Genomic DNA, 27,656 nt, shown 5'->3' with positions numbered 1-27,656 from the left:
CAAATGGCAAAGTTATAAGCAAATGCAACAGAGAGCACAAGGTCAGCAAAGCTAAATATTTACAGAAAGATCTACAGAAGAAGCACCAGTCTCTAGGTCCCTAGCATTTAAAGACAAAGCAGTTAAGGACAACACCTTGTATAGGAGACTTCTTTCAATGACTAGTATGCTGATGTAGATGCTCTCTCAATATTGTTATGTCTGCAATTAATAAGGGCACAAGTGAATAACCACCAGATGAGAATGCCATATGGTCCATAACTCTACCTGCATGATTGAAATACTAAATACTAAATGTCATCTTTTTAGACTTTTTTTAAATGTATGGGTGTTTAGTCTGCAGGCCTGTCTGTGCACCATGTCCATACAGTGTCCACTGGAGCCAGAAGAGGACAAATAACCTGGAACTGGAGTTACAAACGATTGTGAGCCATCATGTGGATGCTGGCAACCTTACTAGGATCCTCTGCAAGAGGACCAAGTGCTCTTGACTGTGAGGCATCTCTTCAGCTTCACCTTTTCAGAATTTTTAAGCATGTGCATAATTATCTGTGCAAACATTATGTAACTATATGCATACCTTAAGAGTTTCTAGGTTTTGAAGTTTACAATTTGTCTTTACAACAGATTTTTAAATGGGCAGTTTCAGGACTTAGAACTTCTGGTTACCTAAACACTTAGCTCATGGCTACCCACTAAGAAAAGTCATGGCTGCAAGATGCTTCAATTTATTTTGCAATGCCAGGGATGCAGGGCTATCTATGATTCTGCATCTATTCATGCTTCTGAAATAGTGTCTCACGCTATGGTACTGGCTGGCCACAGATGTGAAATCCTTCTGCCTCAGCTCCTGAGTGCTGTTATTATAGCTGTTTATAAGCATTATGTCAGGCCACACGTGGTCATTTGTTACCTTCATTATGGCAAGTTTTTATTAGCATGAGAAAGAAAAGGTCAAATCAATTATAAGATATAGTAATCTTTTTTTATGTTTTTACTTAATTTTGCAACTAGATTATTCTATGTACTATAGCTTTTAAAATAAAAGTTAGCAAAAACATTACTTAACTCATTTCTGTTGAAAATTTAATTTTTGCTTTACCTTTCATCAAGGTAGATTCTCAGTTTTTTCCAATTTAGTGTTCTTGTACAGAAGATAAATTTTGCTATCTCCTTTGGCGAATCATCTAGGATACCCTTGGACATAAAGTAGCTCACTCCCTAAGGCAGAAAGACAAGTCTACATAAGCAAATTCAGCCTTGATTTATTAATTTCAGTAATTAGGCAATTGCAGAACCATAGCCATAGGTTCTTTCTAGCATTACTATAATGTTTATAGCTTTAACATGCAAAATACAAACTGAGCCTGAGCTAAAAACTAGTATGAATAGTTGATAATATGCATGCAATGAAAAGTAGGAAATTCAAAGTTAAGATTCATGAAGAGATCCTATTTTCTGGCTCATGACAAGTAAAAATAAGCATAAAAAATATGGACTAATTTAGGAAGGGATGTGGACAAGCCATGACATGGCATATAAAATGAGCTTTGCAACAGATACTTCCCTTTTCTAAGAGAAAGCATGATTTTTTTTAAAGCTCAGATGTATACTGTGGTATACATTTTAAGGAAATAGCCTTTTGAAAACAAAACAATACAAAACACACAATTAGAGTCTCCAAATGAAACACTAACAACTTTGTTCTGGAAATAAAGAGAATCACATTATTTAAGTTACAGGGAAGAAGGCTGAACTCCAGGTTGTCTCATGGTTTTACTACTTTGGCTTTCAGCATCACTCCATTTAATACGTATCTAGTTAAAATACCACCAAGAGAAAGCACATAAGACAAAAACATTCAGGTGTACTTGACAGATTTTATCTTTGAATTTCCTTTTCTCTGCATGCAGAGTTGTCCAGAGAAGCATTGCCCTCACATTTGTATCTACCTTTCACTTAAAAATCAACAACAACAGAAACGTCAACAACAAAAAACCCAAATGCTGAAAGCAATGTTCTCTCACATGTATGAAGGTCACATTCAAATAAATGTCAGTGTCATTTGAATGTGCAGCTATTGAAATAAAAGGCAGGTGTGTTTATTTCAACTTGTAGTTCTCCAGATACATGTATTACCATGAATCCATGTGTCTGGATACTAGTATAATGTGTGTAGCTAATTGGCAGAGAAAATGACATATAATGTACATGCAACATGTTTTCACACATAAATTCCTTCAGCATCTCTTCACTCAGAAATATTGCACACATTAGAATTTTAAAGTTGGAATAATTTTTATGAAAGACTCTCGAAGATAAAAACTTTCTCATTGAAATTTTACACTAAGTTTTTTAAAAAGCAATTTGGTACCATGAGGTAATGCTTTTGAAAGGCAATAATTATCTACAGATTGCAATTCAACGATAAGGCGTTTTATATAAAGCTGATTTTATGAGCCATCAGAATCTTAACAGCAACATTATCAACTTTTCATGTGTACTGTATACTATAAAAGCAAAGCTAAGGCAGCAACTATAAAATGCACACAAAGAAGAGCAGACTATGGTAGCATGAAGCTTTCCTGTCAGTTTAAGCATATTGCACTGACTCCTTGGAAACAAAGGCTACATGATGTACAAAGTTAAGCTGGGAACCCTTTTTTTTTTTTTTTTTTGGAGTGAGGCTGTCTTTGCAGTGCTTGAGGAGATAGGGACTAGACAAATTTTAATGCTTGTTCCATCCTTTCCTCCATTAGTCTGAATGATTGAGAGTTGACTGTATGTTTAATTGATCTATCTAGCAAAAAATGAGTCATGTTTGGTTACCAAATGATAAAACTATCTGAGAATTATTCTGGTATTTAATTTTAACTGAAGTGATTTAAAGAAAAAGGAATGTTTATTATATATTACAATACGTTACTCATATCAAAATTACCATTTAGAAGATATAAATTAATTCTAATCTCCCTGTTAAAATAACACACAAATAAAATTATGCTTCTCCAGATACAGGATGGTGCCATTTTAACATCGTTTGATGCTACTTAGTTACACAGTAACCTTGGTATTTGGATCATTAAGTATCATAAAATATATTTAATAATAATACGCTGTTGGTCACTTCCTTTTTACAGAACATTTATTTTGAATACTTACATATCTAATCTAACTTAAGTTCTCTAAATTACTTGATTGCAAAGAAGTAAGGACAGATGCAGTTTTAAACACAATCCTGAAAACTGGGGAAATGACCTGAAATAAGCCAACTTTATTGTTTTTATGAGGAAAGGAGACAGGTGCCAGTTTGACCTGAGCCTTCTCTGGAGCATAGGAGGTATCGCCAGCAAGCAGAGGATCAGTTCAAAGTAGCTGCAGGTAAAAAACTGCAGGCTTACAACTATAGCTTGGCCGCTCAGCCTGTCATCTGCTTGATTCTTCCTTTTTCCCTTCCCAAAATATACTTGAGTTTCAAACTTACTACTTTAATTCCACATTTACTTATTTAATCCCATTGTTTGTTTAAATTTTAATTTCTAATGCAAATTCTATTCTGTTCAACTTTTAGAATGACTTATGTTGTGATCAGGGTGTAGTTGCTAGTTTTCACTTATGCAGAATTCTAAAAGGGATTTGTTAGGTAAATGCAATAGACCACAATGGTGTTCCATCCTGTAGTGAGCTGCTCTAAGGCATCTAAGATAAGCTCAGAAGTTGGGTTATTGGCCAAAGCAGATGTTCCTTAAAAGGTTTTCTAAAGAAAGTTACTGTGGGGGTAAATGAAATTTGTATACGAAAACAGATATTATGCCTAATATTCTTCAGAAAAAGACAAACTCATAATGTTTATACTAAAAGCGTAATTCTTTCTTTCTTCATTTTTTGTAGGGGCCAGGGGAAGGTTAGAGAAAGGGCTTCTTGGGGTAGCCCTGGCTGTCCTGGAACTCCCTTTGTAGACCGGGCTGGCCTTGATCTCAGAGATCCACCTTCCTTTGCCTCCTAGGTGCTGAGATTATAGGTGCACACCGCCACCACCTGGCTTATAAACCTATTAATATTTGTTTCATAAAAATAATTCTCTCAAGGATTCACCCCTAAAGGAGGCTCTAGAAGGCCATTAATGGGTATAGGCACCTTGACTCACCGAGACATCTAATCAGCCCCAAAGATTTAGAGACTTTTAAGAAAATAGCCATTTAAACTTTGTAGTTAGATATAATGAATACCCAGAGGCTAGTTTCTATGACAGATCCATGTGCATGCATATTTACGTGTCTCTCTGTACGAATCAATCTTAAAAGCTTTACACAGGTATGGTATGCAGGATTAGAAACTGAGTAGTGTAAGACAAAGTATTTTACCCAAAGAAGAGACAGATAAATAACTAAAATACATCCACGAGACAAATGGTACACGATGGTATGAACACATGAAATAAGCATTTTATCAGTTCAATGTGAGAAATAATTACTAGAAGCTAGGACACTTGGATGAGATTTCAAGAAGTGGAAAGATCTCAATAGCCTTGAATGAGGGAAACACTGAAGAAGATCATCTTAGTTTATATTGTATCATGAGTGCAAAAGCAACATACTATACAAAGTTGGGCTGTTTTCAAGAAAGAGGGAAGTATTAAGTCTTTGGGGGAAAGTCTCAACTTGAATTTATAACACTTTAATTTTCATTTGTATGTTCTAGCCACATTTATGTGAAAACCTCTGAAGGTTACATCACAAAGTGAGGCAATGGTCTACAACTTGAATTTGCAATGTAACAATGCTTTCTTATTGTGGTTCTGCTTTCTGACTGACCTGCTATTCAGCCAACCTTGTTAAAAATATATATCTCACATATGGAATTCCAGAAATATTTCCTAAAACTTCTTTAGTTTTAAATTAATCATCATATTGAATAGTGTGAGGTCACAAGCTTCCCAGGCCCACCTCACCTGAGTTGTGTCCCTGTTGTAAATGATACAAGTTCCATGCTGGTTATGAGATCGGTTGTCCTGTGTTACAGTACTTGTATTCAACTGAACTGTGTTTTACTTTAAAAAGTCCCCTTTGCTAGCAAAGGGAAACCATAAGGTGAATCCTTTAAAAGAAAAGGTGGATGTTCCATAAATTATATTGAAAAACACATAAAAATATTATAATATATTGTTATGAGCTTTCTATTAATATTGTATCTTACTATTCCTCACTGATAAGTTAAGGTTTATCATAGTTACATATACCTAGAAAAAAACAAGGTATACATACACAGATAGTTTCACTACTATCCATACACAGGACGTTTCAGGGAATCTTACAATGTGTAACCTGTGGAGATGACTATAGTATAAAAAAATAATGGAATATAAATTACGTAGTTGTTCAAGTTTGCGCATGTAGAAAATGGCAGATATTCAAGTTTGCGCATGTAGAAAATGGCAGAACTAGGAAGTAATAGAGTAAAATACCAAAGTTAAGAGATGAATGTACTTGATAAATATGCTGGACACCAGCCCACCATGTAATGAAAAGTGAAAGATAACCAATTTTTCTGGCTTGATAAAGAGGGAAATGACTATAAACAGTAACAGCAAAACACGAGACAGGCTGGAGATATGGCTCAGTTGGTTTCAAGAGCACTTGTCTAGCATACATAAGACTTCATCCCCAGTACCACATAAAAACAAACAAGCAAGCAAAAATTAGGAGTGGCAGTACATGTTTGTAATCCTGGAATTCAGGAAGTGGAGACAGGAAGATTAGGAGTTCAAGGCCAATATGGAGTATGTGAGAATCTGCCTCAAAACCAACAAATGAGGTTGTTAAGACCTAGGGAGAGCTCAATGCTACAGTACTTGCTCATTGTATGCATATGCAGGACCCCAGGCTTGATTCCAAGATGAGAGAGGGCAAAGGGAGAGAATGAGGGTAGGCAAAGGATGAGGGACACACATGGGGGGAGGGGTTGAAATAATGATGGATTACTAGAAAGATTTAAGAGGCAATTAACTACTAACAAGATAGAGTGGAAATAAATGAGGCGATAAAGATATATGTAACAGTAGTAATGAAAGAGAAAAGAGCCCAGAATCTGAGAGGGAGTAAGGGGAGGCATAGGAGAGGTAAGGGGTTATTGATGAAATTATATTTTAATTAAATTAAAAACATAAAATAAAAGGACAAGGCTGGAGACATAGCACAGCCTTTAAGAAGTCTAGCTGCTCTTCCAGTGGACTGGTATTGGACTCCCAACAATCACATGATGGGTTACAACTCTCTAACTTCAGGAACAGGGGATTTAGTGGTCTCTTCTGGCCTCTCGGCACATGTGATGCACAAACATACATGCAGGCAAAACACCAATACACATAAACAAACAAAATAAGTAAAAATGAAAAAGAACACAATGTTGGGAGGAAATAGAGGAAGATGTAGGGAAGTTAGAGGAGGAGGGGGGTGTGATGCATGACATGCATTCATAAAATCCTCAAAGAGTTACTAAAAGTACATTAAAAATAAAACCTATAAACATGATAGGAGTTAAAAACAAAATGAGCGGATAAAGATTGAAGACTTTGAAAAACAAAATGAGTGGATAAAGATTGAAGACTTTGAACAAGAAATGTCAGAGGTAAGGAAGATGACAGAAGACTGTCTCAGAATCTAAGTGACTGAGATTTTAAAGAAGGATGCATACAGAGCCTATAATCTTAGTACCAAAGAGAGTTCCAGGACAGCTAGGGCTGTTACACAAAGAAACTCTGTATGGAAAAACCAAAAAAAAAAAAAAAAAAAAAAAAAAAAGCAAAAAGTAAAAATAAGTCCATATTGGTTGATTATTTTGAAGGCTTTAGTAATACTTAGATTTTAGCAAAAAAAATGTTTATAACACAAATTAGTTCCACCTAGATTTCTAATTTTTCTTTCATGAGAACTGACACATACATTTTCACTTATGTTAATCATGGCAAAATGGAAAATTTGAATGAGCTACAATAGTAAGGATAATATAAAGCTTAACAGGTACAATTGGCTTTAAAAGTTATACTTTCCAGACAGTAATAGATGAGAGCACCTGCAGACAGCCCTGAGCAGGCCACACTCAAGTGTTCGCTGTCCCAGAGCAACCAAAATGGGCCATCTCAGAAGGCACCACTTTAACGTATTTCCCCATGCCTTTTCAGTGGTGTTACAGACACAGGGAATGTACAAACACACTTACACCTGTCTGTTACCAAAAATCTTTTCCTCACAAAGAGTGACCAGGGACCAGAACCCTCTGAAGAAAGACTTTTTTCCCTTAAGAGTAGTAAGCTTTCCTATTACTGATATACCCAAAATGAAGTTATTTACTGGAAGGTTCTATCCTACATAGATCTAAGAAGAAAGGGTGCACTAAGAATGGGAGATGTCACCACTTCTTCCTAAGAGCAGAGGCCACACATTGTCCATACTGTGGAGAAGCAACAGTTGTGGATGGTGGCAATGCCCTATGACTAATCCCCTTACTGTGGTAACTGAAACAAATCTTATCCTAACACCACATTTTGTCCAAAGGGTGGAAAAACCAGCTTACTCTGGCTCAACTGTGGGATTCAGAAGAAACCACTTTATGGATACTACTTAAACTGGCAGGATCTTGGCTTCCAAGGACTTTGTGGTTTATAAAAATGAAGGATTCTGAGAAATGGCTGAGTACTGACCATATGTATCTGAAAATCCTTGTGGCTAGAATGTGTCAACGGAAAGTCTCATGTAAAAGGTAGGTAAATGAAAATGCAAATACAAATGCAGGGAAATGTAGAGTAGATACAGGAAAGGTTTTTCTGCCTGTTTTTCAAAACAAAGAAAGCAATGACATTACACAAATAATATGAACTTCATTATTTAAGTTTTAAATAACTAAAATCCCTATTAATTAATTTAAATAGCTTGAAACAGAAACGAGGCATATCTGTGAGTTACTAAATGCCTCTGAATAGCCTGTGACTAAGGTGCATCATTAAAATGACTGAGTGATATGATGGTTCTTCTCAAATCATGAACTACTACCAACAATTAAATGTAGAGTCATCACTGAAATTGTTCTGAAACAGCTGCTCTTAGCTGAGGTAAAACTCTGAGAAAAGCCCTTTCTATTTCCACCTTACTAGGCTGGGAAAAGAAAGTATGGAGAGGAAGTTTTATTAGCTAAGGTGTGATTAGTAATATTCCAAACTAAGGAGAAAGTGATGTTTGCACATGACTATTAGCTGATTTAAACTTCTTGCTTTATAAAAGTCATATACAAATATTTGCCATGTGTATACATACATCCAACTCTGAAAACAAAATTATAGTTTCATCATAATCCCTAGACATTTGAATGTCCCTAAACACATGGACATTTGAAATGTATTTAGGAGCTCTGAAGCATTTTTGGAAATAATCAACATTTTTAAAAGCCTTACGAGTAGAGAAGTAGAGGAATACATTCATCAAAACAACATGTTCTTGTGTATACATGTCATACACTAAAGGCAAAAAACTCTCACCAAAGTCTGAGGATCTTGACCTGACTGATGCACACTTTATGAAGTACCACTTCACAGGCTGTGAAGAATTATTTACTAGCATCTAAAGGTTCGAGAGGAACTTCAAGGTCCAGAGCAGCATCTGTTCTTCAAATCATAAGTTATTGAAGCTGCATCTGGGGAACACATAACTAGACATAACAGGTGAGCAGTTAGAAGCACTAACCATTTAATTTGCTTTATTTCATGTAATCATCATAATGCCACTAGTATTCTAACTACCTATTCTATGGAGGAGGAATCAGCACAGAAGTTATTTACTTCAAATCAAAGTGACATGACTCCTACAAGGTATAGATGCTTAGTACCACCCTCCCTCAGGATACATGGAAATGCCACACATTTACTTCTTAGAGGCTAGAGCTCTGCTCCAAATCAGCAGCAGCAGCAGCAGATCGTGGTACAGGAATGACCATGGCCTAGAATGTTTCAGCCTTAGGATTCTGATTCTAATGAAGGCATCCCTAAAAAGTTTATGGTGAGAGAAGAAAACATTAAATAATCTAATACTTACACAGTGTATACACTGTGGAATATTTATGAAAATAAAGTTAATGTTATAATGATGCTAGTCACATACTTTGAAAGTCATGATTAAGCTGCTGGAAGCTTATAGTTGAAGACATCCAAAAGCAGAGGGGAAGATGTCATTTATATTTCCAAAACAGCAGCCATGTTTAAGCATCAATTGCTAAAGACAGGCAAAAAAGGCAACTAACTATCTTCCATATTAAATCTGGAAAGTGATCATGTATCTGAAACTATAGTATATTAAGTGAGAAAACCTAGCAGAGAAAGTATATTAAAAGAAGTTATGGAGAAGATATTTTTTGAAAAGTATTTAAAATATCTAATATAATATAAGATTTCTAAGTATATTTATCTAAGTTGATAACAAAAACATAATTCAAATGAAGAAAGTATCCTGCTCATATGTACTGTCCACCAACACACTGTCTACTAATTTCACTTTGTGTTACAAATCCTTCGGTATACTTCTTATGTTTTTAGTTAACAGGACTAAACTACATAAACACTTCTGGGGCAACAGAGAAAGAAACAGAAAGGATTGCATGGTTGGTTTAAGCCTGTAAGCCTAGACTCTGCTAGGATGCAGATGCAGGAAAATGAGGGACTCGGACTTTGGGAAAGCAACCCTAACACACCTTTAATGAGCAACCACTTACAAAGGTCTGAATCTCAATCCTTTAGTTCTCGTGTCTGCTGAGTCAGAGGCCTTTTACTGAAAGGAGGAATACTGGCATCTGAAGCACAATTTGAACAGGTAGCATCTTTCGTGCCATTTCAAATCCTCCTACCACTGGGTGAACAGAGGGTTATTGTTGCACAGTAAAGACAAAGGAGGGCAGAGGTATAACTGAGGTGGATTGTAGTTTCTAACATGATAGTAAAAAATAAGTTAAAAATATATATCTAAAGTTGGCCTATTACATAATCCTATGGCTTTGACTCCTCATTAGAGAGACCACATCTGCCAGCTAAATGACAGGCTACACTCATAGCCTTTAGAGTTGAAAACAGATTATTCTAAGATGATCATATGGATTTCTATCCTTGGCTCTCTTGGCATCCATATGATGTGGTTCTAACAAATGCACTCGCTGATTGTGTTATGCATGTAATGACATGACCACCTCCAGCCATCTTCCAGTTGTGAGGACTCTTAGCAACACATTGAGAACAGAATACTGGGAAGAAAGAATTGAGTCTGAGATACCATCTGTAAGGCTAATAACTTTTAAAATCAAAGGTAGCTCTTCAAATGACTGCAATCAAGTTCCCTATTGCTGTTAGCTCAAAGAGTCTGTGTGTATTGTTATCATCATTATTACCCAAACCTATAAGAGTTTGCTAGGTAACCCTCAGTGGACATTATTTTAAAACATTGCTAATTAGCAAGACAACAGATTACTCTTCATATTTGCTTGTGAGAATTTAATTGGAATAAAAGGAGCTAGTTGAAAATTAGAGAATCCTGCACCCAAATACAACTCAACTAGCTTTTCCTGGTCAAGTTAATACTTTTAATCTGCTAATGGGTTAGAACATGTCAAGTCATGCAAGCTGTGCTATGGCAATGGTGGCACAGAACTTGTGGGAGTGGCCAATCAATGTCTGGTTTGACTTCAGACATACGGCCTACACTTCCTGGATAGCCAGGAACAGGAGACTGAATAGCCAAAGATCTAGGGTAGAACCAAACATAACTGGTCTAAAACACAGAAAGGAAGGAAGGGAGGGAGGGAAAGGAGGGAGGGAGGGAAAGGAGGGAGGGAGGGAGGGAGGAGAAAGAAGAAGCAAAAGAAGAAAGAAAAATCATATGCATAAACTGGTGTCTTGTCCAGGTGTCATCAGAGAGGCTTCCTCCAGAAGCAAATAGGAGCAGGTAGAGATCCACAGTCAGACATTATGCAGAAAGACTCTAAATTGGAGGTCTCCATTGGGTTCCTCCCCTCAGAACTTGGGGAAACCAGAAGGACAGGAAAGATTATATGACTCAGAGGTGATGGAGAACACCAGGAGAGCATGGCTGACTAAATCAACTAAGCAAGGCTAACAGAGACTGAAGTTACAAGCACGGGTTCTGAGTGGGCCTGCACCAGGTACTTTGTGTATCTTATAGCTGTTTGCTTGGTGTTTTTGTGGGATTCCTAAGCGTGGAAGTGGGTATGTCTCTGAGTCTTTTGCCTGTTCTTGGGACTCTTCCTCCTATTGGGTTGCCTTGTCTAGCCTCACTATGAGGGCTTTTGTCTTCTCTTATTGTATCTTATTTTGTCCTGTTTGGTTTTTGTCTCTTGGAAGCCTGCTCTTTTCTGAACAGGAAACAGAGAGGAAATGGATCTGGGTGAGAGGGGATGTGAGGAGGAGATGGGTGGAGTGGAAGGAGGGGAAACTGTGGTTGGCATGTAATAGATGAGGGAAGAATCTATTATAGATAGATAGGTTGATTGATTGATTGATTGATTGATTAAATAAGTGATGTTAGGAGATGTGGCAGCCCTCCCAGTCAAAGGTCAAGAAACTCTCAAAGATGAAATCACTGTATCATTAAGAAACATCCCCCTCAAGATACCTTAAAGATATATATATATATATTATTAAGACACTGCCAACTTAAGTGCTCTGTTCCCTGAAGCCAAAGCATTCTATTGGATACACACTACAGGCAGCAGTTCATAGAATGAGGCACTGACTGAGACACACACTTTCAGGTGGCAACAACTCAATCATTCCAAGGTAAGCTTCAATTTATATCCTAGCCAGGAATTAGAAATTCAAGTTTGTCTCTAGCTGTAAAAGATTATTGTTCAAGGTGCATTCATCTTTCTTCCTTATTTTCAACTTTCTACAACATATAGTTATTACTGAGACAATTTTCTGTAGAAAAAAAATGAGTAAAGTATTCTAGCTCTGTGGATCTATGGTTATAATCTCAAAGGGTAGTGCATTTTTCCAGAATGAGAAAACACCTATATGACCTGTAAAGTCTTCACTGGAAATATAGGAGATTCTCAGATTTTATAGAGCTCATACAGAGAATGAGATATCAAAGACTTAGTTACAAATAGTTGATTAGTACCAAATTACTTTACTGGGACATTTGTATCAGTCTACAGTAATATTGAATATTACTCTAGAAGTTCATTTTCTTTTGTAACATTAGGTAAATTTGTTAAGGAAACTAAAATACAAAACGTAAAATTACTGCAGTCTGTCAAGTCACAACAAAACTGTTGTTTTTAAATAAGAAGTACTATCAGACAATGGAAAAGAAAACAAATAATTACAGGTATATAGATTCCTGTATTATAAAGACTGTAGGTTAAATTTTAAAACAAGCGATTATAAATCAACAGAGTTTTAGCAGAGAGGTCATATTAGGCAACTCTAAATGAATAGTATGACATCTCAACCATTCTTGCATTTATAAATGTATTTCTAAGTGTGTCCCTTGGAATGTTCCTTTAACAAAACCAAATACTATTGTAGCAAATAAACTTGGATAATGGTAGACACTACATTTATCTGTTGAATATTCACAATGTGCAGCATACTTTACAAAGCTATATCATTCATAAACAGCCAACTAACCAGAAACCTATCTTATTCAAATTTACTAGACTGGAGAACACTTTCCTTACTATGCAACTGAGAATGTTTATCTGTATGTTCTGATGAAACCAATTGGGGCTCTCTATCCTTAGGGGTGAAAGTTATTTTCACCACTTATTAGTATGCTATGAAGTAGATAATAACCATTTTTATGCTATACATAAAAGGCTCTAAAGGTAAAGTGAGCCTTTTAAAAAGCACTCTTAAAAATTTTCCTATAATGGGAGAATTTATACATTTTCTGGTTTAACAGCAAAAAGAATATGTTGTATTAACAATAAAGTATACATATATATTTATTCACTTCCATTTAAAGTACATCAAACAAAATATTTTTCATAATAGATTTTATTTATTCAAGATCTATTTAGTAAAATGCATAAAAGTGTATGCAATTAGGTATTTCTCTATAAAATAGGAGAGATATGCTTATATAGCTGAAGCATACTTTAAAAAATCTGACTGCATGGCATTACAAAGACTATTTAATCATACAGAAATAAAAGCACTATGTTTACTGCCAGTTTTAAGACTCTACGACCAGAAAATGTACTACAACAAGATAGATCCTAAGAAATACTGGATGGTAAGTAGAATTACTTTATCACAACACCCCTAGCAGAATAGAATTGACACAGTGAACTTGTACATGCAGGGAAAGAACAACTTAATGTAAACAGATAGTACTCAGCACATTCCTTTACTAGAATGTGGTCATTGCCACCAGTACACAAGCTCATGCACAAGATCAAGACATTACATACAGCTGAGATCACAATGTCATGCAGATAACAACAGCGTGCTAGATAATCGTACCAAAATTGTGCAGATGTTCTCCCCCACCCCATGAGCCACTGCCAGCAGTTGCTATGGAGTTTGGTTACCCATATCCGTGACATGAACGGTGTCCTTTGGAGGATCTTGCTCCCTGTGGCTGTAAGTATTCTTATTTTTATATTTTAATGATGTTTGCTATGAAAAATCTTAAGTACAAAACTAAAATTCATGGAAAAGTACACTTTTTTATATAATACTCAACAATTATATCACATTATCTCAGGCAGCTATGAAAAACACCACTTATATTATCAACAATAATTTATTGTTCACTTAGATGAACCCAGACAAATATGTCTGATGACAGTGCTCCAGTGAGTGGGGGAAAAATAAATCTCCAAAAAGTATTCTGATTCTAGCATTCAGAAATCTGTACAAGACCCATTCCCATGATCTGGCTAATTACACTCATATATTGCCAAGTTCTACATGAGAATAACTTTCTGTTAACGTTCTTGTATGTGACTTTGATTCTATAGATGTTATTTTGTAACAAACTGATTTTGTATTTATAATGAAAACTAGAATATAATCATCAAAATGTTTTCCCCTGTTTTTCTGATCACATTAAATGGCTTTCAGTATTTAAATGCCTTTTTGGGGAGTGGTCTATTTATACCAAAGTGTATCCCAGTAAACACAGAATTTTATTTTTCTATAGGTAATACCTACTAAAGTACTGATATTCACAAAAGCATAGACTAGAGTCTGGAACACAGACACTCCAAGTAGCTCAACTCTGTGTCTCCTGGCAGTGCCACTCGGCCCTTTCAGAATAGTGAATTAATTTATTCAAGAACACTCTAGGCTATTTTAAATCATGCCAGTGAGTGAAAAAAAGAAATACAGCCAACTCTCAATAACAATGGAAGCTAGGATGGAAAAGTAAACTGACAATCTAAAAAATCTAATTTTGATAATTTCAATTCCCTTGCTTAGCAAATATTTGAATCAAAAATTTAAAATCCTCATCACATTAAAAAAGGACTTGAATATTACTTTTCTTTTGCAGTCCCTCAAAACGTTCTACAAGTTACTAACAAGAACTCTGTTATAATGTACACAGCTGCAAACATAGAAATATACTTTTGTTTCTAATTTTTTCCAATTTAGACATGTAAAACTATCTAGTCAATATCTTGATGTGTGAGGTCACAGTATTTTTTTCTTTCTTTTCATAGAAAGCATGACTTCATAATCAATTATAAAATCACAAGACATTTAGCAAGAAACAACTACTTACCATAGTCAGTACCAGCAATGATATCTCACTTTTCTCACTTTGTACAACCTACACTTCCCAAGTTACACATTTGCACGTCATACAAAATCAAGATGATACTTTGATTCAGCATCAGTATAGTTCATGACAGACCAGTGAGAATTCATAAACTGAGTATCATAAAGATGGGGGCATACAAAAGCTGTCTCTCCTGATTCTTACACACCTGGAGCAACACACTACCCTAGTTGCCCTCAGTTCTTCTCCAGCAATCACCACACAATTGGGCAAGTAGACCAAGCAAAACATCAGAAAGCTCACATATGAGCTGTTTTAATCAGCTACTAGTAAAAGCCCAAGTATAACGAAAATGCGAAAGGCTCTGAAACTACTCCAGTCTCTGAATAACTATCGTGAGATCTCCATACAACGCACATTTGCCACTGTTCAAGACCTGAAAGGTGACATGCTCATATTGTTATACTGTTATCTGTTTACACAGAAGATGTAAAAAGCAACTATATTCTATGATAAAAGACATTGGAAAATTACCATAAAGGGATAAGTGATACACTGTAATTTATGATAAGTCCTTATTGTTCATTAGAGTTTAAAAGTGGATTCTTACATTATAATGGCTCTAAATGTAGAGTTGAAACATTAGCTTTTAATAAGTTATTCCATTTTCAATAAGAATATCATGGGGGTTTTTTTGGGGGGCATGGTGGCACTCAGGAAGCTAAAGCAGGAGGATCAGAAGTTCAAGGCCAGCTTGAGCTACACAGTAAATTCAAGACAAGCCACTGTCTCAAAAAACAAAACAAAAACAAAAAACAAATAAAAAACACAAACCAACTACTGCAATAATAAAAAGCATTATAACTACTTCTTTAAAACATTGGTTAAAAAAAGAAAGAGAGAGAATGGGTATCTCAATGTCAATATTATAGCAGGTTTATAACATATAATTTGTTATACTGGTAAGGATAAGACTAAATGGTAAAGTATCTGTTTAACAATGAAATTTACTTTTATATGTGTACAAGAAAAATTTAACAAAAAGTATACATAGTAACTGAAAATGAATTTATTTAAAAATGTGCTGTCATTGGGTTATTTCATTCACAGTTATAAGAGCAATATTTAGATTTAAGCTTAAAATTAAAAATGGAGAAACACTTTCCTATTTATAACAAAATTAATATCATTTTAGGAACTACTTGGCTACATGACTTAAAGAAGCCCCTCCCCCGCTTCTTAAAAAAGATTTATTTATATATGTATTTTATGTATATGAGTGCTCTACTAGCATGTATGCCTGTATGGCAGAAAAGGGCATCAGATCCCATTACAGATGGTTGTGAGCCACTGTGTAGTTTTGGGACTTGAACAAGACCTGTGGAAGAGCAGCCAATGCTATTCTTAACTGTTGAGCCATTTCTCTAGCTCCCAATTTAAACAGTCCTTGGTAACTTTATGACTAGTGAAAAAACCTTAAAATAATATTAAATTATATAATTCTAGTTAATGTTTCCATAGAAAACAACGCACCAGAAGTAGTAAGTAACTTCCAAGGTCATTTCATTTCCATTTGGATTTGGAGGCAAGTCCAGGAGATGTGTAAGCATTTCTGAAACTCTTAATTTTTTCAAAATACATTAAAATAAGAATAGGAAAAGGTGAGGGATAATTTTCTCTTCACATTTCTGTCATTCTTACATATTATGAAAGAAGTAAACATTGTTTTTTAAGCAGAATCAAGGAGGTTTTAGGTAACTTGAAATTATTTTTTTAATTAAAATTTGTTACTATATTTGTGCACATGAATGTGTTTGTTCCATGATACAAGTGTGTCAGTTAGAAGGCAACTTTGTAGGGTGTTTCCTCCTTTCACCTTTACATGAGTTCTAGGCATTTAATTCAGGCTGCCAGACTTGCATGGCTAGCTCCTTTACCTACTAAGCCATCTTGTTAGCTAAAGTCATCAAAATTCAACATCTTGATACAGTACATTAGAATGATGTTTTCTCGGATTATCTCTAATAAAAGTGCATCAGTACTAAATACAGCAAATGGAAAGATAATTCTGCAGACATAAATTTGATGAATATATTATATGTATGTTCTCATTAACAAAATTTTATACTTCCTGGTAATATGTATCTCAGACCAGTAGAGTACTGTACACATGTTACCAGACACTGTTAGCAGGTAGACAGATTAAAATATGATCAGGCAAATAAAACTGATTATGCCATGTAACAGTAACCAAAAACTTGGCTTTTCAGAGACTGGAAAGGCATGTTCAATTACTTTTAATTTTACCGGCAAGTTTATATATAATATTAGAAGGTTGCAGCAAAATCATAAAGTTGACCTGAAGCAAATAACCCTGTTCTCTACTTACCTCCTCTGGGTTGGCATTAAAAGTGAGGCTTCCTTCATCTAGCTGCATATACAGTTTTCTAAAAGAAAATCCTAAAGGTGGGTTCTTATTGTATATAGAACAGTGACCCCAAGTGGATTTACACAACCTATAAAAATAAGAGAAAATAAGACCAAACTGGTTATAGTTCCTAGGACAAACATCCATTCACATAGTAACATTCTGAAATTAGATGACAATGAATTAGATTCTGCAGCTGTTAGAACGTAATCCAACAATGGAGTCATGCAAAGGGAATTCTGGGTGCTTGTGAGAAAACTGCAAGAAATAAAGTTTTGTGACTTCAATTTCTTCAAAAATGTGTAACTGTTCTTGGAATGTGCTTTCATGACTCTCCCAGGGGCAGTGAATAGTAGAGAGTTTACTTCAGCTGTTCACTACAACTGGTGATTGTTACTTGTTATATCCCAATGGAAAAACATGTTTTTGTCACATAAGGTCTGTCCTTATGATGGGACACCTTATATCTGGTTTACTAGAATAAGACAGGTGCCATACCATAAGCAATTTTGGTAGCACTTAAGAATTTCAGTTACAATGATTAATCATATTTATTAAGACTATCTGAAGTTAAACACAAGCAATCAAAAATAAGATCAATGATAGATGACAATCACTTAGAGATAACTAAAATGGGTTTTAATTGTTTTGGTTTGCTCAATCCTGTCAACAATTCTCTGATGTTGGCTGTAGTTGGAATTTCCATTGTGCGACTGATAGCCCACAAATAATGACACTGAGACTTAGTAATTATTAAAGTTTGGCCTTTAGCCTAGGCTAAACTCAAATTAACCTTTTTCTATTAATCTGTATTCTGCCAAGTGCCTTTTAACTCTCTCCCACTCTGTACATCCGATTTGTTCCACATCTCCCTGGTGTCTACCCACCACCTCTTTTCTTTTTAGAGTTCCTCTCTCTCCCTGGAAATCCCACTTATTCTCTCCTGCCTAGCTATTGGTCATTCACCTCGCTATTAAGCCAATCAGAAGGTATCCTGGGCAGAGACACATCTTCACACAGTGTAAACAAATTATTATACAACAGTTGGTGCAGCATACAAGAAAAAGAAACAAGAAGGTCCTCAAAAGAAATCCAGCTAATATTCATGTGGCAACATTTAGATAAAAGTCTTACTCAGAGCGCACAATGGTAAGAAGCCACGTGGGATCTATTAAATAAGCCATGTCAACTGTTGTGAAGTAACACTAAATGTTGGTCATGGAGACTTCACTTGCTTTTTCAAAAAAGCAAACATTAACAATAAATTAAACACAGCATAATTCCACAACTATACACACCAAGTACTATGATGCTGATCATGCTTAAGATACTGTTTCAAATCCATGATGCTTTACTAACACAAAGACATGAAGCTGATAAAATTTTTATTCAACCTTGGATAAGAACTATATTGCACAATGCACCCTTTTCATTAGGATTGTTGTTTCCAATTCATACGGAGGCACTAGTTAGTATTTGAAAACTAAAGTGTTTAGTGTAGTGTCTCAGAGTCCCAGAAACATCAGAGCACTAAATCTAGTGTATTACTCTGGAGACAAAGGAAATACTAAATTTCAATATATTTTAAATGTCTTTAAAATCTGATGAAAAACACATTGAGACCTAATTCCACTAAGTTTAGAAACGAATATTCTTTTAAGCTTAAATATAGACTCAGCTGGGTGTGGTTTCTATGATCTTTCACTAGAGTGGGAGGCTATTTAGGAATAAATTGTATTTTATAAAATAGATTCTATTCTACAAAAGCTCGTGGATTTGTAGTTTAAGTTGAAACTGGTGCAACAGCTATTAAAATGTCCATGGAACAAACTGTCTGTTCACCTGCTTCAGTGATAAAAATAGGTTTAGAAAAAAATATAGGTGAAGTTGTCACAATTGAAATGTTGATGATAGCAAACACTGTTAAACAGAAATACAAAAGCACACATGCTCACTTTGAAACAACAAAAACGTTGTTTTTACTGATCTTTAAGCATGTCTAGTCTTCAGACAGTATTCCTCTGGGAAACACAAACTTCACCAAGATAAAAAGCCTACACACTTTGAACTATAAATTCTTACTCAGAATGGGTATGCTTCTCAAATAACTGAGAAGCAATGCCTGATGTGTAATAACTGACACATTTTGATTATTAACTTCCTTCTTTCTGTAGTCATCATCACAATGTCTTCTCTACTGTCTTTTTGGCAATATCAAAATTGACTGAGAAGATAACTATTACTATATACACTCATATGAACGGAAATTATTTTACAATACATGCATGCTATATAAAGAACATTAAAGAAGTCAGGGATCTGAGTTAAATGTTGGTGGGTTGCACTTACCCTTGCCAGAGAAGTTCATCATTAGCAAGGTCTTGCCAAACACATGACGCTAAGCAGAGGTCAGTTGCATTTAGGTAGGACAAGATGGTGAAGCTAAGCTCAGGAGGCAGCATTTCCAAGTTAATGAACCCTTCCTGCTCTTTAGACTTCCTTGCTTTCAGAAGGTGATACAGATCAATGCCTCCCTGGGCTTGTTTCCGGTGGCTGGAGTGAGAAATGTTGCTTGAAGTCACTCTCCTGCTCTGCTCTCTGCTGAGGTAGCCTGGCTCACTGTAGGCTTCCTGTTGGAGATGCTGGTTTCTGGCCACTCTCCAGAGTCCTTGACCCATCTGCAAGCCTGAGAAGGCCAGGAGATAATAAAGGTGACATGAAAATATAAACCATCTTTCCCAGTGGTATAACAAATCTTGACAAGACATTTGTTTATCAGAACTGTAATTTCTCATTAAAGCCCAGTGAAAGCTATAGGATGTTATAAAGATGTGCTGGGGTAATTGGGGTGTAGCACTTGGTAGAGAAATTTAGCTACCTGGTCTGCTCATCAACTCTATCCCAGCTTGCTTGCTAAGGATGTTTAAGATCCACAGGTGACATAATCATTTCTCATGTGGTGGGAGTTAAGTTTCTGATGTCCTGAAGACACTTAGAAATTATAATTATGTGAACTTATGGGCCAGTATTAAATTCAGCTCTGATCAGAGCACAGGACTTCAGTTAAACAGCCTCCAGACATTGTTTTTTATCACAACCCAGGCTCCACCAAGCTAGTCCCTTTTAGCCAAACTCCCAGATGAATAGCAGCTGTGATGCAGGCTTTCCCCTTAATTCCTGCCATTCTACACTTAGGCTGTAGAATGTAATAAAATGTAACATAGGCCCTGAAGTCTAATTCAAAAACCTTATAAATTAGACACCTAGAACTGCAGGATAAATTTCTCAGCAATAACCAACTATTTGGTTTTATTGGTGCTCACAAATAAAATTGTAATTTAGAGTAATTTTTCAGCTCGTCTCCAAATAGCTCTGTGGATGTGTTCAAGGCACCTGGGAAAAGATGTAAAAAGGTGGGTTCCAGTTTCCCTCACCCCCACCCCCACATGTCACCTGCCAGAGCAGCTGTTAAATATCCTTGACTCCCCATACACAAATATTTGGAAAATGACTAGCCTAAACTTATTTGATACTGCTTTCAAAACAAGCAGTTTTTCCTGAGCAAATAAACTTACTGAGAAAGACTAAGTCAGAAAGAGTATTTAATACAAATAATTTCTTTCATGAGCCACTTTTCAAGCAAAATATTCCTTCATCACTTATTCAGAATTTTTAGGATAAAATACACATTTTCACATAAACTCAGTTTTAACATGAATTTGAAAACAAAGGAAACTTTTGAAAACTATTTCCTTACAATCCATAAGCTTAATTAGCTAAAGCCTCCTTTAGAAATGAACAGCACATGAAATGGCTTAGTTAATAAAGGCATTTGCTGTAAAGACTAATGACCCATGTTGGATCCCCAGGACCCAAGGGGCAGAAGAGAAACGACTCTCATAAGTTGTCTTCTCATCTCCAGATATGTGTAGTGGCAAAAGCAAGGCCACACACACTACCATCCTCATGCAAATGTACACACAAAGTAAAAAACAAACAAACAAACAAACAACCCAGAGTATTTCAAGACATTTTTTGCAACAGAGGAAGAGTTACACTCCTTTGGAGACATGGCCACTGGTAGGTTACTCAAGCCCCAGAGGGCAGCCCCACACTCATGGGCAGCACTAACTGGACTCAAGAGGTTTTTCCCTCTTTTTAGTATCAAGGAAGACATGAAGTTGTGTGTATGTAGGTGACAGGAACGAGGGAGAGCTGAAGTGAGTTCTTGATGGATGGCTACAACCAAAATACATTGTATAGATGTATGAAAAAATGTAAAGAATTATTTAAAATATTATTTAAAATTGAATGAGATTAGTTTAGAATATTGCAGAAAGGGAATCAAACTTATATGTCCTAAAGAAGCCACAAAAGGTGGAAGATGCAAAAAACATAAGCGAAAGAGGGAACGTTCAGGGGGAGATGTGGAATGAAAACAAGGTGTTAACTTCTCTGGGTCACTGTTTCTTTACTTGCACAATAAGGTTAAAAAAGATTCTTCTTTGGGGGCTGGAGATACGATTCAGCAGTTAAGAACACAGACTTGTCTTGCAGAGGACACTGGACAGCCCTCAGCTGCCTGTAACTCCAGATTGGTGGGATTTGATATTCTGTCCTTTGTGAGCTCCTGAACACAGGTGTGGGAAATCCCATACAGGCATACAACACATACACAGAATAAAAACCATGTCTTTTTATGCATAATGGCTATCAAACAAAGCACCCTGAGTAAGACCAGCAGCCCTACCAGGGTCCATACATCTTAAGTCAATGTTTGATTTCCTCAACAATCTTTAATGTTCCATCATTAAAGTATTATTAAAACATACACACATCCTATTTTTTTTTTATTCAATGACTCTTCAGTAGAAGTTAACAGTTTTTGATTTGTGTATTTGTGTTTGCTTTTACAGTGTGTGTGCATGTGCATATGGAGGCCTGAAGTCGTCACTTGCTCTCCACCTTTAGTTATTGATAAAGAAATAGCTCATGGATTTGGGGCAATACTGATTGGTCTAGTAGCTTCAGGGACCACCCCCTGCCCAGGCTTTGCGCATGAGTGCTAAGGACCCAAACTTAGCTTTCATGCTTGTACAGCTGAGCCACTTCCCCAGCCCAAAGTTATCAATTACGACTCTAATTTTAACATTGTAAATTTCTACCCTACATATTGAATGTTCTGGGGAGCTGCCTACAGCACTTTCAGAATATAGAGTTATAGTGAAAAGGGTTCACCTTTCTCTCAGTTTTCACATTTCCAGGCCACTTGATATTCCCTTAAAAGCTAGCAATAAACTTTGTTTTGTTTTCAAGACTTGGTTTCTCTGCTTATCCCTGGCTGTCCTGCAACTCATGGGGTAGACCAGGCTGGCCTAGATCTCAGGGAACCATCTGCCTCAGCCTGGGTGCTGGGATTAAATGCCTGGCCTAGTAAGAATTCTTTTTTTTTTTTCCCCGGAGACAGGGTTTCTCTGTGGCTTTGGAGGCTGTCCTGGAACTAGCGCTTGTAGACCAGGCTGGCCTTGAACTCACAGAGATTCTCCTGCCACTGCCTCCCGAGCGCTGGGACTAAAGGCGTGCACCACCACCGCCTGGTTCCTAGTAAGAATTCTTAAGGCAAAATTTCTTAAACATGGACTGAGTTAGTAAAAGGCAAATTAAAACAAAAGTAATTATGATAGTTTGTAAAGGGAACCTTGGAATTAACTTGATAGTGTGCCTAGTGGAAAAACTTTGGACAATTTGGTTATTAGGTAAGAACAATAATAATGGATTATATTCTATTAACATTTTAAAACAACCTACAAATCTACATAAGTGACCAATGAAAATATAAATAGAAGAGAATGCTATTTTCAACATTATAATCACAAATAAAGCTAAATGTCATCACATAACCTTCAGAGAAAAATTAATTCAAGGTACAATTATCAATGAATTTTGAATGAAATTGATAGAGAAGTAGCAGAGGGACTCTCTAGAAAAGAAAATTAAACAGTAAATCAGAATTATTATTGACATTTTGAGAAGAATTAATTAATTAATGTGTGTGTGTGTGTGTGTGTGTACAATGTGTGTGCATACAATGTTTGTGTAGGTGTCCAAGAGTCCAGAAGAGAATGTCAGTTCCCCTGCCCAGTAATGGGTTCTGGGACCTGATTTCTGTTCCTTTAAAGGGAAGCAAGTGCTCTTTAATTGCTGTCTTTGACCACAAGAATAATTTTTTTAAGAGCCGAGATAAACTTCTAAATAAAATAGGAAAAGTAACCCTTAAGTCTTTTTAGGATACAGAGATTTAGTTCACATACTCTTTGCTCTTGTTCCCTTCCTTTTTTTTTTTTTTTTTTACAGTATTATACCTGGAACATTTATGAATACTTAATATAAACATTAACTAATAATATTGTTTCAGTGCTATAAATTGTTTATTTAGTACTCTGTGAAAAACCACTCAAAACTTTTATTTATCATTACACCTTAATTCTCACCAACATCAGTAGAAGTATTAAATAGGGCTATGATCACAAGACTGGCAAAGTGATGTAGGAATCAGACTTGGGTGTATATGAGTGCAAAGCTGTTATCCCAAATCAGCAAACAACTGCTGACGTTGAGACACACCAGGTTTCATCTCTGGTCATTACCAATGACCTGTCTCTGTTCATTACCAATGCTGTTGCTGCCAACTGCAGCTCTTTACACTGTCCTGAGGAAAGTACACAGTCTTTGAAGTGAAAAAACAAAACATCTTGATCAATCTCCCACACCAACTTTGATTAGTTTATAATCTTTGATTCTCATTTTCCTCCCTGGTAAAATAATACTTCGTAATTCCATGGGACTGACAGCACATAAGATTCGGTTACTATGCCACAACAGAAAGTTGTTATCCCTTCCATCCTTTTTAAATGACAATTTCTACTTTGTTCTTTCATCCCAGAGTAGACCTATCTGATTATTTTGGATTTAATTACCTAAGAAATTATAATCCTACTTCTAAATTGTATTTAGAGTCTATGAGATTTAGAGAAATTACATTAACTCTTGCTAAGAAAATATAATTAGAAAATGTAAGATAAAACTAACTGCCTAGGCTAATACACCATACCTAAAAACTAAGTGGCAAACAGGGAAAATTATTTTGTAGTAATTCAGTGTGACAAAGACCTTTTTGACATTTAGGTTCTACAAACATCTTTTAAAATAATATTCCTCGTGTGTGTGTGTGTGTGTGTGTGTGTGTGTGTGTGTGTGTGTGTGTGTGTGTCTAATGCTCGTGTGCCACATGTTCGTGGGTAACCAGAGGAGGCCAAAGTGGGCATCAGATGTTCTAGCACTGAAGTTACAGGAAAGTTTCCATTAGTACTGGTATGTTTTCTAAAAAAAAAAACCCAAAAACACAAAAAACAAAACGCCAATAATAGATATGAAGACTCAGTAAGTCAAGAGTGTCCTTTTGGAAGTACCATGAAGACATATTTGTCATCTAACAGAAAATGTCTAAGTAGTTCTAACACACTCACATCACAAATAATATGAATTTTAAAGTGTTAGTGTGAAAACCTAAAAGCCAACCACACTGGTCAGACATGACATTTGGATGTATTTTTCTCATAGAAGAAAATGGCTTGGCAATTAAGAGCACAGACTACACTTCCAGAGGACCCAGGTCATATTCCCAGCACCCACATGGCAGCTAACAATGGTGTGAAACTCCATTTCCAGGGGAACTGTTGCCCTCTCTTCTGGCCTCTGGGCACTGCATACACATAACGCATAGATACACAAGCAGGCAAAACACCATACACATAAAATAAATCTCAGAGAATAAATAAATAAATGGTAGTTTTCATTTAAAAAGTATCTTTTGTAAAGGGATTTTCAAACCTAAAAAATATTACAGAGCATTTAGCAACAATGATATTAATTACAATAACAGTTTTCTATACAATTTATTTCCAGTAAATGGCTGCATTTCTTTAAAAGGTAGTATTTTTGGCTATCACTTTTCACTCACCGTGTGTGTGTGTGTGTGTGTGTGTGTGTAGAGAAATATATATTTCTGTACTTTTCAAAATAATAGACTATTTCTCTGAAGAACAAAATAAAAATTATTTTATTAGTGGATCTTAGATATCTAGTATAAAGCCTGTCTGTTAAACACTTAACAGTTTTAATCAAAACATTCCTTCATAATCTGGGTGGTGGTGGTGCAAGCCTTTAATCCCAGCACTCAGGAGGCAGAGGCAGGCAGATCTCTTAGTTAGAGGCTAGCCTAGTCTACACAGTGAGTTACGGGACAGCAAGGGCTACACAGAGAAACCCTGTATTAAAGAAAAAAAAGTATAAGCATAAGGAAAGGTAGCTGCACTAAAGCCTTTGTGAAATTTCACTGAGCTTAGCATTCAGGTGGCACATGCTGTGGAGGAAACCTTAACGTCCTAGTTAGGGTTACTATTGCTGTGATCAAACACCATGACCAAAAGCAACTTGGGAAGGAAAAGATTTATTTGGCTTTTACTTCTACAAGTGCTGCTCATTGGCTTGCTTGTCATGGTTTGCTCAGTCTGCTTCTCCTAGAACCCAGGGCCACCAGCTCAGTGACAGCACCATCCACAATAGGCTGGATCCTCCCACATCAATCACTAATTAAGAAAATGCCCTACAGCTGGATCTTATGGAGGCATTTTCTTAGTTGAGGCTCCCTCCTTTCAGATAACTCTAGCTTGTATTGAGATGAAACTAGCCAGCATACCTAAATGAAGAATGGTTCATCTTTCAGTTAAAATCTACACAGTGGCAGCAGGAATAGAAGTCTCTCTCAGACTCACATTCTAATTATTTATTTTTCCACAGCCAAAGTGATTCCATAAAGTTCTTTCTGTGCTAAGTAATACCTATCAGACGACTGACAAAACATGAAAAGTTGCATTTAAATACTCATTGTAAGATGCTAGATTTTTCTCACTATTTTTCACATCTGAGAGTGGAAATGAAATTTGTAAAAAATAAATCTTATTTCAGATAAAGTACAAATATATTTACAAACAGTTATGTTTCAAATACAAATTTGATTAAATTTTAAAGAAAGGAAATGCACATATCTTACAAAAAGCTTTTCTCAAACAGACTGTAACAACTGATGTTTGGTTATTTTAGGTTTTAAAATCTTCAGATGGTGTGAAGTGTTATTAATGGCAGAACAATATGGGTGAGACTGGGAGAAAATACTTTCTGCATGGCATTCAGAATCAGATTGGCAGGCTATAATTTATGTCTGGACATCCAAAAGAACAGACCACCATAGTTGTTTAGAATGGACTGGTGAAAAAAGATCTAAAAACACCTGATAACTAACCACACTCCTAAAATTTTGAGTCCACAATGTCAGAGAAATGAAAGAAGGCAAGTCCACAAGGTGGGCTGTCTAAAGAGAAAGGGGAAACTGTTAAGTATTAAGAGGTCACAAGGCACATTAAAGACATAAAAGCCCCACTCCTTAAATGTAGAGATCTGGCCCAGCAAGAGCCGTTTTCCTTACTAAAAGGCATACCATTTGTGGGTTGTTTTCATTCAAAAAGATTTACAATATTGCCTTGTTTTCTAAGGTTCGCCCCACCCCCACCTCTTTAATTTCTTCCTACAAGTGCTAGCAAAATAACATTTAAACAAAAAAAAATGTAAGAAAATAAAGACACGCTATGCAAACATAACCACAAACCTGAGACATTTAGGCTTATTTAATTTCTTCAGTCTGCTTTGACCTAAACATGCTGTTATGTTTTAACTTGTAAACACAGTTAATGTATCATATTGCTCATGGATACCAATTTTAAATAAATTAGTTCTCCTTTTAAAGAGTTACCATTTACCCAGGATGACTGCATCAGCACCCACGATGGCACATTCCAGCCCACCTCCTCAATGTGCATCACCTTAAGTATTAAAGCAAAATACTGAGAGTAACCTGAAGTGTGTGTGTGGTGGGGGTGGTAAGAAATAAGTTGATTTGAGCTAGGCTCCTTCCTTAACACGTTGTGAAAACTGGACAAGTCTCTTAAATTTTGAAGTCTCAATTTCCTCAGGTGTAAAAGAAGGGTTCTGAGCTTGATACCCCAAATCTCTTTCAGTTATACATTGCATTTCTTTGCTTCCAGGGATTCTTGCAATTAGTAAAGAAATATAAGATATCCAAGTAAGACACAAGAACATTATCTCTGTTTGCAGATATGACCTTCCAAGCAGAAAACACTAAAGATTCTGCAAAACCACAAGAAAAAAAAAAAAAACTAAATTGAAATTCACAAAAGGAGTCACATCCATATTAAAGACTCCTTTACAAGACAGATTGGTTGGAATTTTGTGATTATGGAGAGTTGAACTGTAGCATATCCAGAATCAAATTATCTTGTACTACTTTTAACCCTCTAATAGCCATCCACTGC

At 36.0% G+C, this 27,656-nt stretch overlaps 1 protein-coding gene across 2 annotated transcripts in view; it reads right to left on the bottom strand.

Moving 5' to 3' along the window:
- Nucleotides 1-27,656, bottom strand: part of Fbxo8 (F-box protein 8) — a 35,410-nt gene that overhangs the window by 3,450 nt on the left and 4,304 nt on the right. Inside the window, exons 2-4 of one of the 2 annotated variants that reach the window (XM_027394101.2) lie at nucleotides 19,558-19,894; nucleotides 17,170-17,296; nucleotides 1,103-1,221 (exon numbers count right to left, since the gene is read on the bottom strand). In XM_027394101.2, coding sequence (XP_027249902.1) covers nucleotides 1,103-1,221; nucleotides 17,170-17,296; nucleotides 19,558-19,886 — 575 coding nt within the window. In that variant the 5' untranslated portion in view covers nucleotides 19,887-19,894. Of the gene's footprint in view, nucleotides 1-1,102; nucleotides 1,222-8,530; nucleotides 8,701-17,169; nucleotides 17,297-19,557; nucleotides 19,895-27,656 lie in introns of those variants that run through there. The other variant, XM_035450746.1, reaches the window with a different exon arrangement.

Source organism: Cricetulus griseus, assembly GCF_003668045.3.
Source record: "Cricetulus griseus strain 17A/GY chromosome 1 unlocalized genomic scaffold, alternate assembly CriGri-PICRH-1.0 chr1_0, whole genome shotgun sequence".
In the NCBI taxonomy this organism is placed as follows: Eukaryota; Metazoa; Chordata; class Mammalia; order Rodentia; family Cricetidae; genus Cricetulus; species Cricetulus griseus.
This window is presented reverse-complemented; position numbering and strand designations above follow the sequence as displayed.